Source organism: Sycon ciliatum, chromosome 5 (genome assembly GCF_964019385.1).
Source record: "Sycon ciliatum chromosome 5, ocSycCili1.1, whole genome shotgun sequence".
NCBI lineage: Eukaryota > Metazoa > Porifera > Calcarea > Leucosolenida > Sycettidae > Sycon > Sycon ciliatum.
The window spans coordinates 7,694,432-7,708,664 of NC_088647.1; the positions used below are offsets into that span (position 1 = coordinate 7,694,432).

At 46.7% G+C, this 14,233-nt stretch overlaps 1 protein-coding gene across 1 annotated transcript; it reads left to right on the forward strand.

The window, feature by feature from the left end:
* Nucleotides 1-1,968: 1,968 nt before the first annotated feature.
* Nucleotides 1,969-13,255, forward strand: LOC135816566 (uncharacterized). The gene is made up of 8 exons (XM_065329761.1): nucleotides 1,969-3,131; nucleotides 3,951-4,053; nucleotides 4,468-5,142; nucleotides 6,740-6,804; nucleotides 7,472-8,924; nucleotides 9,976-10,107; nucleotides 10,735-10,847; nucleotides 11,973-13,255. The coding sequence occupies exons 1-8, from the start codon at nucleotides 2,145-2,147 to the stop codon at nucleotides 12,774-12,776; spliced, it is 4,332 nt and encodes a 1,443-aa protein (XP_065185833.1). The 5' UTR covers nucleotides 1,969-2,144; the 3' UTR covers nucleotides 12,777-13,255.
* Nucleotides 13,256-14,233: the final 978 nt, after the last annotated feature.

Sequence of the window (14,233 nt, forward strand, 5' to 3'; positions counted from 1 at the left end):
AATGGACGACCTGGTAAATCTACTTGGAATCGTGTTTTTATTGACCGCATAAAATGATGATGCAAAGAAAGAAAAGAACACCGGAAATATGATGCTGGATTTGAAAGAAGAAGGAAAAAAGAAGAAGAAAAGAAACCCGACAAAGAGAACTCAAGCATTGCACCCAGGAGGCAAAAATGAACTCAGCCCCTAGCAAAATAATATACACTGTAGGCTCAATGAGGTTGTGTTTTTGTAGTATTTTGTGCAAATAATAATTTCAAAAGCCAAAAAGGATCCAAGTAGATCTACACCACAGCCAGTGGTAGGCCCCGGTGTAATATGCCCGAAACTTTGCCGAGAATGCTTTTGGGAAATTCTCGTAAACCTTGCCCAAAATGCTCCCAGACCTTGCCGAAAATGCTCGGAAAATGCTCACTTTTTTTGTCATCCTCAGCTACACGCCGCCAAAACCAGGGAGTCAGAAAATACTCAATAACTTGCTCGAGTCTGCCATGGTAAACAATTCATAAACTACTCAACAAGAAGCTAACCCACGGAATGCGGAAGTGACGTTCTTGTTTGGGAAGTTTTCTTCTCTCAATTTTGATACACAACGGCCAAGTGCTCCGTTTCCCCCAAAATGCTGCATCACGACACGAGCCCAAAGTGCTGGGTTCGCGGATTGTACCGAAAATGCTAAAAAAATGCCGGCATATTACACGGGGGGGGGGGGGGGGGGCGGGGGCCTAGCCAGTGGTTGATTACCGGTATGTCCAGTAGATCTACAGTACAGGGAGTCGTAAACGTAACGACATGTATATATCACGGGTACCGGGTGTTTGCAGCTAGCTGTGCATGAACTCTGGCCAGTCGTCCCCGTAGGTCTACGCAAAATGCGTACGCATTTGGATCTACCGTACATTTAATTTCCTTGTGTTTTGGGCGAATCTGAGCGGTACGACGCTGTCGAATTGGGCCTGAATTTGCCCTGAACCAGCCGCTATCGAAGTAAAATTAGGTGTTTTGAAGGCCACACAGGAACACTGTGGCCATGTCTTCGTTCCTGCGTCGTTTGTTTGAAAATCGGAGTGTTTTTGAGCTCGTAGTTCGTCTTCGTTGTGGAATGGCCGTGCGTACATTCTCCTTGGAATTACCAAAGTCACACCCCCGTTTATTACATTACTAGGAGTTTTGCCGGCAGCCACGATAGTTTTTATCCCTGCTTCCATACGTCCTTTCATTGAACAGCCAAACGAAACTTTGTGGCGCGCCTTAGTTTTTTGTGGCGCGGGGGTCTCAAGTTTGTCACTTCGAGTTGTACACAACGATCACATCAACACCTCAAACTGGACCAAAAAACCAAGTGAGCAAGTATTTCAACCTTGCGATTCTGCCTGGCCTACTCTGAAGATGGAGACTTCTACTCGGTAGCACATACTCGTATCAATAAGCTGGGAGGGAGAGCGTGGCGAGTAAAATGTTGGGATGAAAAGAGCCACATTCTCTCTCGGAAAAGGTCGTCGTTCGTTCCTACACAGTACTGGCTACACACTTGCTCTTCCCAGCTCTGCAGAATGCTAGATTTTGCATGCACTTGCGAGATTCGCATCCGCCATGCACATAGGCAGAGTCGAAATTTTTGTACTCTCGGATTTGCCGCCATCTTGACGAGTGCCGGAGTGGCCACTGCGAAACACCCGACAGGTAACCATGGTAACTGGTTACGTTGTAAAAGCACGGGTTTGCTAAACACTACTTCTTCAAGTTCTTGTAGTTGTAAGGACAGTGCTGGCAACTGAAATCCGACCCCCTTGGCGGGGGGTCGGATGTAGCATTGTAGTACAGGGCAATGCGCATGTGCATCCACTCTGGAAGACTGAGACACCGCACCTGTGCCTAGCATGCGCCTATGCGCGCATGCAGCGGACTCGCAAGTCCTTCAACGGAGTTGTTTTTTGCGGCCCGTTACCACATTGCTAGCTGAGATGGCACACGGCCAGAGAAGGTTGCTGTGTAGTGTAGGTGTTTTCTTGTGGCGCTGAAACGGTGCCCCAAAGGAACAAGCGAGATAGAATTGTCAGCGGAGGCGTTTCGGCAGGTGTCGCCAGCGCCAGGGACAGGTTCCGCTCTGCGAGCTGTCGGTGAGCGCCAAGCGAGTGCCAATGGCCGCGCCAACAGCCGGAAAAACGAACGAAATTTCGGTGGAGAATAATCCCGTCGACTCCGACATTGTCTCAGTTGACGCTTTGCTCGCGAAGTCGGGTGATGGTGATGAAAGAAATGGAGGATTATGTGACACGCCCAAGGATTCTGGCGGTGACGGTTTGTCTCTGAGAAGTTGCATTACGACCGACAAAAACTGTCGGCAGGACCGAGTTCCACACCCTCCGTCGAACGACAGCAACTGCAATGGTGACGAAGACCCTACGAGTAAGCTTGGTGAAGAAGCTGACAATCCGCGAGACGACTGCGGAAACATTCCCAAACCCAGTGGATGTCATACAAGCCAAGCCGTTGCTGAACATGGGCAGGCGAAAAATCCAAAGGACATCGTAAACAAGGCTGGGAAACTACACAGTGGCAACACCGCAAATGCACTCTCTGCTCGCAGGCCCAAAAACAAGCGACACAAGGTTAGCAGCTCGTCCAAGTCTAGCTCGTCTTCCCATTGTGCATCGGCGTTTGTCAAACTGGTCCCATCCATGGCCAAGAACAGCAATTTTCGCACAAAGTCCGGAAATATGAAGGCAGAACACGCAAACCATGGAACCTTACCATGTGCTCCCATGGTTAAAGTTACTGGTGAAAATGTACAAGAGCAGGCCAATCGACAGGCAAACCAAACATCAGAGTCAACACGTCGAGAGGCATTCCGCGTGTCGAATGCTAGTGGGACTAACTCGCTGTCGTCCTCGCCATCTCCATTTCCTATCGTGCGCATCCGTGAAAAGTCCTTGTGTCACAGGAACCGCGGCAAAAGACTTGCCTATTCCTTTGATGGTGTCCAGATGTCGCCATGCAGCCCACTGGAGATGGTGCCAGGAAGCGAAGAAGACGAAGAGGAAGAAGATGAGGGCATGAGTGAAAATGACACTGATAGTTGCGCTGACCGAGCCAAGTGCAAGCCTACAGGAACGAAGATGTCTAGCGTGAGTATTACTCATACATACTAGTGTCAAAATTATGACTCGATTTTTGTTTCATGCATAATTGTTCATGTAGGACTGTTCGTGTGTTGCAGATTGGTGAAGGAAGGAGAAGATGACAAGGCTACAATGGACCTTCAGAGTTCTTAAAAAGTGTCTATCCGACATTTTTGTCTGTAAAATGGCAGTCAACACACACGCTACAGACATGACTGTGCCGGTCCGGTTGTTTAGGCCATAATAGGATCAAGTTTTCGGCCAGGAATGCCTGTGCACTGTTTGGCAGGTCATGTTCTAATGGCCATGCTGTACTCAATGTACCCCATACTATGGTAACACCAATCGAAACCTGCTTCCGCCGATTCTGAACAGCTGCCCACAGTTCTGTCCGCACCATTGCTATATTCTTTCTCTTTCCTATCCTACATTCGCAAGTAATTTCTGGTAACTTCACCCACTATCAGTTGTGTTACCGTGGTAACTCGGGACTATAATTTCGAACCAATCTAAGCACAGGTTTGAGGCCTTTTATTTTTCCTTTGGAACAGCCATTTAGTGAGCTTCGGAAGCTCAATTAACTTGGAAGGATGTGTGGTTGAGTAGCAACGGTTTCAAAGGTACAGTCTAATGTCAGCATCGCCGAACAGATAGAATCGCCAAAGCCGCACCAACCTCCTCCTCTTCACACTGTTCTAAGGTCCGCTACTTTTGATCGCACTAATATACCGCTTGTCTCCACATGACTTATTTGTTCTAAAGGTAGCTGTTGTGACTTGTTCTAAAAGTACGCCATTTTCCTTTGCCATCTTTCCTGGGCTGCAGGTATTGGAGTTCTGCAGCACTTTGATAAACCACGAGATGTTGTTACATGCGCAGGTTGAAAGTGTTCTCACGGAAGGCTTCACGAATTTTGGACTTGGTGCCGGTAAGCCATAGATGTATAACTAAGGGTTGACATCAAAAATCAGTTCCCCTTGAAGTAACACAATTTTGAGAGTCGCAGGGTGAAAGCGTTTTCGCTTTCAGTATTCGTGGATCTCTGTTTAAGTGTATGCAATGCACAGACAATATTGCAAATCATGACCTTGATCGAATGTTGTTCGTGACCTGTTGCTATTTACGCATTTAAAAGCATTTTAGTCAAACAGCTACTAGGCATGACAATTTTCTCTGAGACAAATACCTGAAAAGCCTGAATTGTGTGCTCATACTAAACATTATACAGTAGGTATTCTGATGGAGTCTATATTCACCTGTTGGTGTAATGCCCTGGGTTGTTATTCAAGGTTCTCTGTATTTCAATCTTCAAACAGTGATCTCTTACAATCTTTTTTGGCAGATAACAATGGCTACCCTATGGCTGACCATTACCCGATACCTCTGTCAAAGTACCTGGATCCTACACCCGGATCATCAGCTCAAGATGGACAAAGCGGACACCATGCAAACCTAGCCAATGTCCTTTCGGCTGAATTAAATCCACCCAAGGCAGCAGAGGAGTGCTCCGACAGCCTTTCACTACCTGAAAAAGGCACACCTGACGATCACCGGCATAACGCACTCAGTGAAATGGCCACAGCCCGCGAGAGTGATGCGTTCTTCAGAGGCCGTCATGGTCAACCATGGTCCGCATTTCACCATTCGCAGTTACCATTAGCAATGGAGAACATCGACCCAGGAAAAGACAGCCATCCTGGACACGTCATTGCCAATGCAAGGTCATCTGCTGCCCTACAACTCACCACAGCAAGTCGTTTCCAGGGAGTACGGACTGATGCACTTATACCGGGAGATATATTCAAGTTACCCGACACTAGCAGCAAGCAACCACTGCGAGTCTCTGCCAGCCTAATGAATGCAAAGAACCTGAAAAGGCAGCAACCAGCCCCGTGCTGCTCCAGTATACCAGATCCAAAGAGAAAGATGACGAAGAAACTGGAGAAAATGTTAATGCAGTGTGAAGGTGGTTTTCACTTCAAGCAGGAGAGCACACCGCAGAGTCATGAGAAACAAGGTCAGTTTTGCTAAAACTGTACGAACTTGCTTCAATTTCGGTGTCAGTGAACCGCGTGTTTCATAGTTTGGGGAAAATGTTGAAGAGTTTCTGCTTGTATGGCTTAATGGTTACAACATCGTTGACCAATAGCAAAGGTCCCTGGATGGCTTCCTGTTCTTTTCTTTCTCCGTTTCAATTCCTGTTATGAAAGTTGTGTAAACAGGTGCATGTCATATTGGACGTTGCTTTCATAGCTCAAACAGCTAGTATTGAAGTGCAGTAAATATTATCCAGATGTGTTTCTGGCTTGAATGAAGTTGAAGACACCACTGCAGCTGTACTTATGGTTGATCATATGGTGGTAAAGACACACCTGGCAATATGGCGGTAAACACACGCCTGCCCACACACGCTCTCTAGGCTGCAAAGTTCTGGCACAGAGTCTGTTTCTGGCTTGATTGTAATTATTGGAACACGTTTTTCCTCCGCGTCATCGAAATTTTCGCAGTTTGACTTTTGATATAAAACGGGGTATTTACTCACCAGCACTCGTACCAGAGGCAAGGAATCGGACATAGGCGATAGTCATCAGTATAGGGTGACGGCAAAGTTCTATTTTCTGTTATTGGAAGCTGGAATTTTTGAACTGGACGCAATTTCTTCGCTGATGTCGCTGCGATCGTAATTTCGACTCGCTGGGATCAGTCAGGCGCTGCAGCCTGCACATTTCTCTTGCTTATGGCCATTTACTCAAGTCTCATCACTGTTTTACCTTAGCTGGGGTGAGAATGACTTCGTGGAACAAGTGGCAGCGCTTGGAGAAACATCGAGGGGTCAGCAAACTAAATGCCTGCAACAGCGATAAATTTGTCGCTCTGGCTGAGACACTCAGTACATGATTGTACCTGCAAGAGCCGTGTAGACTCTACATGTAGTGCTAGTGATGCACGCGCAGGTGCCGTACCATGGTATACCACTAAAAAAAGTTCATTTCAAGATCGAGGTGATTACGCCGACGGTAATCAACCGAGCTCGCAACGATCGTGTATTCTTACTAGGCTTCGTTGGTGGTGAAGTAGAAATCATCCAGAGCTAGCAGATGACAAGCATAGCAGCTCTTGTCCTGTGGAGAAAGTCGAAGCGTTTGAGATGAGGCGCGACCAACTTTCAACCTTCCTTGAAATATTTCGGAACGATATTTTAAATATTAATTTTGCGTCCATTGACATCAGCAACGACGAGGACTTCATCTCTGCATGAAAACTCTCAGTCCAACTGTCCTGGAACGTTACTCTAGTCTTCAGACTCATACTGTGTAATAAGTTTTGAATGGCTTAGCTTATGGAGTTGTCAGTAACAAGTGACAAGTCACTAGTCAAACTAGCGGCGACAATTTCGATGACGCGGAGGAAGTACATTTTGTGTGTGTGTGTGCGTGCGCGCGCGCGCGTGTGTGTGTGTGTGTGTGTGCGTGCGCGCGCGCGCGTGTGTGTGTGTGTGTGTGTGTGTGTATGTGCGTGTGTGTACGTGTGTGCGCATGTGTTCACATGTGCGAGTGTGTGTATGTTTGTATGTACTTGTGTCCGGGGAGGGATGCACAATTTCTTCTGTGCAGATCCTGCAGCAAGCTCTTGTCAGCAAAGCAGAGAGAATAGTGGTGATGAAGGTCAGCAGGGCTATGTAAGCTGTGATGTTGCATCAATGTCAATCTTACGGATGTTTAGATTCTGGAAGAGCATATCCAATGGATCTCGTTCTTGTCTATCAAATATTTGAAAATGGCTTTGTATCCTGTCCTAGCACAGCATTCAAATCCGATGATAGTGGCTCCCGCTGTCTTTAGTAACAAACCAAGTTACCGTAGTTCCGCGCATATAAGCCCATGGGCCAATATACAAAATAATGCATTTTCTGGGGAAAAAAATCAGTAATAATGGTTCGTTTTTTAGCCCTTTTATTCGAATTTTGAAGGCAGCTGGCACGCGAAAAAGTACAAGTCCGTGCGCGGTTGTCCGCCTACCGTAGGTACCGGTACTGGTAATGTAGTCTGCACTGACATGCTGTACTATCGGTTCCGTAACGGTGTTTGGGTCTGTTTATTAGCCCATGGGCCTATAAACGGAGGTGGGCTTATATCCAGATATAGACCTGTGGGCTTATATGCGCGGAACTACGGTATAGTCATATGTTCATAACTTATTACCAGTAGCATCTTTTTAGCATCTGGTAGTGATGAGGGAACGAGGTAACAGAAATTCGTTTTGCAATATTTCAGGTTGGCTGTCTTCTGTTGGCATCGCTCAAAACAAATTTCTATTCACTTGCCATTCTTTTGTTTCCCATCCAGTTGGCAATTTCTCAAGAGTGTATGTCAAGCAACACACCACTGCTTTCTCCAACACAACCAGCACTGAGCAATGAGAAGCCGGCAGAGAACTTGCCACAGCAAATGGTGCAGAACTCCACACTGCCAGGCAGCGGCTCGAAAGGAGCATACACACCCTTGTCTGAAGGAGAAGGCGAGGGTACTAACATGAAGCCGACTGGTAGTGCTGACACCTCTGGTCATATCCATGATGATGTGCCGTACAAGGACATGATCATTACAGAAACGTGTGCTGTAGCACCACTTAGGACCTCAGTTGACGCCGCTTGCAGAAATGATGCCACTGTTCAAGCCGACACTATTGGTCACATCTCTGTTGTGGAACACACCCAGTCTGCACATGAAGATTCTAGTCCTGACTCTTCTGATCATGGCAATGTCAGTGCTGAGGAAGAGAAATCACCGCCTAACAAAGGGGAGGAGAGCCTCGTCGAGATGGCTATACAAGAGCCAACTGCTAGTAACTCAGATATGAAAGGATATGGTTCATGCCAGGCAAGCCCGGATAGCTGCGAGGAAGCTCAGCTGCATCAAAACTTGTCTTCAAAGGAGCCACAGGAGGACAGTGCCAGGCAGTTGAGTTCCCCGCATAGTTTCGAGGAAATGTCACCCAGTACTGATTCCATAAGCAGTACCAGGTGCTCAGCTTCTTCATGTGCGCCGGAGAGTACACTCACAGAGAGCGGCGATGCCACTGAACACTCTGCCAGCGCACAAGAACTAGACACGCCGCCTGCTGAGCAACCACGCCAGTCAACGTTCGTCATCCCTTCACCACTGCAGAACATCATCAATGCTTTGGCCGTGGTTGAATCTGGCCGCAGTGATGGACTTGAGGGGGTCTGCGTAGGGCACGCGGAGATGCCCGGAGGGAGCCCATGCGTAGGAACCACCGGTATGGCTTCAACAGGGACCATGGCTGGAGGGCGTGACTTACGCATAGCCCCAGTCAAACATAGTGCTGATCAGCAAGAGAGTGTTTCAGCCGAATCCCCCACGGGAAGTGAGGACTTCGGTATCCTGGGATGTGAAACACTACGAGATGCCAGTACATCAGCCTGTGCCGATGATATACCAACTGCAGGACAATTCTCTCCAGCAGCTTCCGACCAAGCACCAAAGCCAGATACAAGTGCGCTTATGGGCATGTGGATTAACGCATCGTACTCTACTCACTTCTCAGGTGTGCTTAGTGGAAGCCTTTGCTCGACCATTCCGTACACTCCCACACCGCAATCCACACCTGCGTTGCCACCTGCTGCTACTTTGCCATTTGTGTCATGTGAAAATCCCTTCGTCCGGCAGATGGCACTGCCAAGCCATGTAGCGACAGCCACTGACAACGGGCTATCCAGTGCTGTTGCAGACATGTCGCATGATGCTGAACCTTCTGAAGAACTGCCCACAAAGACCAGTAGGTTTATTAAAAAATATGTGTGCACAGTACAAACCATCAAGTGCGAAATAGAGCGTTAGCCTTGGTAGACAGACCACTTGTATTTCAGTGCACCCTAGATATATGCAATGTCTCACTGACAGGAGCCCGAATCTTCTATCAAGGTGACCAGGGATTCACAAGAGCAGCTATAAGGGCTACCTGGTCGGCTCAGTAGCTGCTTTCAAGGACCAGCTGGCTTGTTTGACCCCTGATACTGCACGGTCTGGTTCATCCATGTTTCGTAGATAACCTGTTCACACTGGAAGTCAGTTGTGGCAACTTGAGAGAGCGCAGGATTCGTCTCGGCACAGAACCGTATACATGCTAAGAAGAAGGAAATCTGTTTTGCTGTGACTTAACATCTCATGCATAAAGTGATCACCACAGTGTGCCTTTCTGGTGATCGCTTCATGTATGTATGTCACAGATTACTACTACCTGTTGTGCCTGTCTGCATATGTATAGAAGTTACTGGAAGTCGACAAATATTCGGCGCTTATCTATTTTCGACTATTTTCGGCCTGGTAATGTTTGGCTGAAATTTTGTTTTGAAAGGCTCAGTGTGAAAGTGTATACAGGCGGCAGCAGTACAGGCCGAAGGTTTGATGCAGCCGTAAAGGATTTTCGCCCCGTGAGGCCGAAATTTGAGTGGGCCGAAAGTTTGTGCACTTACAGTATAGGAAAGAAGTGATTGTAGTGCGTCAGTGAAGTGCGGGAACCGCTTATGGGCGCTATGTACGCAGAGTGGATCACTAGTGCATCGCTGTGCTGCAATTTTGCCACAGCATCTCAACTGATGAGCTATTCGCGTTAAACTCTATAGATTATTTGACAGCAGCTTCTATAGATCTGGCCCATCAGTGATCGCTGTGATCATGCTTCACCTGCCCCACAGGTTGTTCAATACGAATGTTACACAGTGGTAATGATCACAGGATTGTTCTGTGTGCTTGTTATGTTGGCATGCGTATGTGTATCCCTTCATGTGTGTTGACATATCACTATTGTTGTGTTTTTGTTTTGCCAGACAATCAAAACTCTACTCTCACATATTGTGGAAATAGGAGAGAACGGGAACGCGTGCGAGCAATCAACGAGCATTATTCGGAGCTGCAGGACTTGCTGTGGAAAAGCCAGAAGTTGCCTGGACGCAAGAAATGTATGATGTGGTGATAGCTTCTCTCTCTTTAAAAAGGGGTTGCTGAATATAAAGTGTACTCTTCACAAATATGTGTTGGGCCTGTGAGCAAGGATTGAATCATATCTATTCCAAATTTGAAGCAAGCACTTGACCGTCAATGTTCCTAACACACTTGTCAGTATTATTTTTTTAAATGTAGCCGTAATATTACCTTTCGTCCACAGTACAGATGAATCATATTGCAGAATTCAGATGTTGGAATATGGAGAGTGCTTGACAACACTGGCCTATAGTACTTGAGCTATGACTTGAACAGCAATTTTTCTGTCATAGAGCAACCAAACCTTGACCCCTCCTGATTGGAAGGCCGTTGGTTTAGCGCTATATACCACCCGCACTATCATGCCACGTCATGTCTAAGTTCTTCTTGTCAGGTTTATGGTACACTGCACACGTCTGACTGTTCAAACGCGATCTGTAATAGTAGACAGACCCTTACGCAAAACTTGTGACACAGTGTTTTCCTCTTTACTCTTGAAAAAGGCTTCCTTTTCATTCTCACACAAGCCTTAAAAATGTTTTCGTTCATTTGGAATTCTTTATGATGACCTTTCTCTCCTTTCCACAAATATTTGTTCGTTTTAGCTCAGGCCAAAGGACAGCTGGCCAGACGCAAGGTCAGTAAGTTGGAGACTCTACAGTCGGCCTCCAAGTACATTGCTGAGCTACAATATCAAGTGGACAGCTTGTCGAAGGAGGTGAGTGTTGGATAGCCATTGTGCAGGTCAGATCTCACTATAACGTAGTCTCTGGGCTTGGAAATTTTTATGTTGTAGTGAGGGTTGCTATAGCGATGTCTGACCTGTAACTTTGGATTCCTTTCTAGCTGAAAGGTCTATTATTCTAACATATTTTAGAATCGCAATCAAGAGAACAAGGTGAACGGACATGTGGCTACTTCATTAAAGCAATAAGTGGAAACAATAATAATAATAATGACAGTTCGCATTTCACTCATTGCATGAGGTCAACGCATCTGTTAACAATTTCGAGCCAAGCAGCTTTATCAGAAGCAGATTGATTGCACAGCAGCCAGAAGCGACAGATTAATGCATTGTAAGTCTTTCTTGACAACGTCGATCCATCTCAGACAATACGCAGACGACACCACTGCCCATCAGAACGAGCGATCATCTGTGGAAGAAACCGTCTGTGTGTGTGAACCCGTTTTCTCGGATGACAATCTGAAGCTTAACGTGGCAAAAACTCAATATTTCACTGTGACCAAGGAAGGTGATTCCTGGAAATCGGTGAAGCTGCTGGGGAGTATGCTAGGCACAGCAGAAGACATAGCAGCCAGAGTGTCTGCTGCAAATCGGGCATTTGCAAGCATTCCATGGAAACGCCACAACCTGAATTCCAGGCTGTGTATGTTTTCCTGCCTGATATTGCCTGTCTTGCTGTATAATTGTGTGCTTCGGACCTTATCGCAAACATTAACCGACGTCGTCAATGTATGGCACCGGAAGAAACTACGTACCATCATTGGTATCACGTACCCACAACGAATCTCGAACACAGCGCTGTATGCCAGAACCGAGCAGACCCCACAATCCCAAGTCTGCAGGCAACGGAGACTGCTGTGGTTCGGCCATGTAGTGAGGGAAGGCGAAGAATCGTCCTCTTTCCAAGCCCTCCTAATGTCAATCAACAACAACAGTGGAAACAATGTGCAGTAACAAATAGAAAAGAAGGTTACACTTTTTTTACACCTCATTTCCTTTCATTACTGCACATTGTTTCCACTGTTCCTAAGATTGTTGTCTCCTCGCCCTTTGCTCAAACTTATTTTATTCGAATTTATTCTTCCTTGCCTTCTGCAGCACGAACAATTGTTACAGCAGAGGAGTATCCAAGGTTGTGATGGATCACCGACCAGGAAGGAATGTGACCTGCTGCAAACCCCTGCATCTACGCCAAGCAGTTCTGTGGTGACCAAGTCAGTTCACTGTGTCCCTTGCCTTGCGAGTACCTCGTCCGGATGTGCACCTGTGACTGTGCCCGTAGTCGCCAATGATCATGCCGCACTATCAGCACACAACCCAGCTCTGCCGTCACCACTGCCTGTATGCCAACCATGCTGGCCAGTACTGTGGCCCAATGCGGGGAATCCAAACTGGGCTGCAAAAAAGCCAGATAGCAGAGCCTTCAACCCACCCACTGTTCCACAGTATCAGCATTACGATTGCAAGGCGACGGAAGAAAAGAATTTGCTGCATTTGCAGCCAGCACTGTGGAAGATTCCATCCCTCAGCAAGACGGAGGCAGACCCGCACGCTACTGGCGCAGCAGAAACCGACACGGCATCACCGGCAGCATACCCTGCTGCTGCGGTGTCATCACCGGTGCAAAGCTCGCCCGAGACATTTGCTTTCAACTCACCAGGCCTGATTCATCGCAACGTACCGCCGCTCGAGCAGCACCCAACTAGTGCCACGTCCGTTTCCAATCTGTTGATGTCCTCTTACACGGGATTCGCCTATCCGAATCTAGTCCCTGCAGCTTTCCCAGGTCACTCCATGTCCACAATAAATGGCCATATGGAGTCACTATGGAATCCACTCTCTGGCATTCCTGTCAGTACAGGGGTGGCGAATCGCCAACCTTCCCAGGCTCCATCAGCTTAGGACAATTCGGCATGCCTGGACCGCTGCTTTTATGTGGTTTCGGACCACTAATCGCTGCTTCTGATCTCATAGCTTTGTAAAGGTTTAGGTAAAGTATTGCACACCGCTTGCTCTGTTTATTTGCATAGCCACACCTTATTTTTAAATGCATGACGCTGAAAACTAGTTCCACTGAAAACCGTCCAGTTCTTCAAAAACAGCCATTATTGATAGGAGTGCAGTACTATTACCGCTCCGCGAAATACCACCTTGCCAGCCTGTACCAAATTTAATGTGTAGGAGTGGTATCACCATTTGTAGGAGTGATATTATAATTTATTCCAAGCCTTGCTTTACTGGTGAGTTGTCTTTCATCTGACACTGCACAGTGATCGATATTAAAATAATGCATGTGTCATGGCCAGCCCATCGTAAGTTGCTAAACGATATAAATCTCCTCCTCTTCCCATGCTCTCTTCATTGCCATTAGTATTCATCAAGTTTTTATCCCCCCCCCCCCCCCCCCCACCACCAAAAAACAATGTTCATGCACCAAAGATTTAATTCTTGAGGATAGTGGAGCAATAATGTGACATCCATCTACATGGGTTTGCTAAACCCTGGCTTTCGGTACAGCCAGAGACGAATACTATCAGCAGATGTGACTTTGGTGCACATGGGGTAGGCAAATAGTCTTCACACCAGCCTCGCCCCATTCTTCATAATAATAATAATAAATCCACAAACCATATCCATTTCCCACAGCGTTCACATCAATCTAGCCTGGAGCATTATGAAATCGACCACTAATTCTCTCTTTTCCAGCATGGGCCACAACCAGAAAGGCAGCAGAGGAGTGCTCCGACAGCCTTTCACTATCTGAAAAAGGCACACCAGACGATTACCGGCATAACGCACTCAGTGAAATGGCCACAGCCTGCGAGAGTGATGCGTTCTTCAGAAGCCGTCATGGTCAACCATGGGCCGCATTTCAGCACTCACTAGGTTCAGTAAATTAATTTAAATCTTTCATGCTGCGTGATGCGTCCTACAAGATTTTAAATCTTTCATGCGTATTCACTATTCACCAAAGGATCATTGTAATAAGAAAAGACTTTTTTGGGTAACAAAAATAATCAGAGAATAATCTGAATCAGAGAAAACCAGGAAGGTGGACTGGAACTACTTCAAGCACCGTATTTCCTCGGTTAATGGACAATGCTCAAATAGTAGACCATGCTCAAATAGTAGACCCTCCTAGAGGCCACACGGAAAAATACTAGACCATGCCCGAATAAGAAACCCGGTCTCTTATTTGTGTTCATCGCTTTGTGCATGTGCACTAAGAAAGCACGTGGTGGATCAAAAAAAGGACGCGATTTTAGGTTGCGCAACTACAATTTTTGTAGTGGCTAGTGCTTTCTTTCATTATTTGAGCATGGTCCACTATATTTTCATCAACACATGCATGTACATGC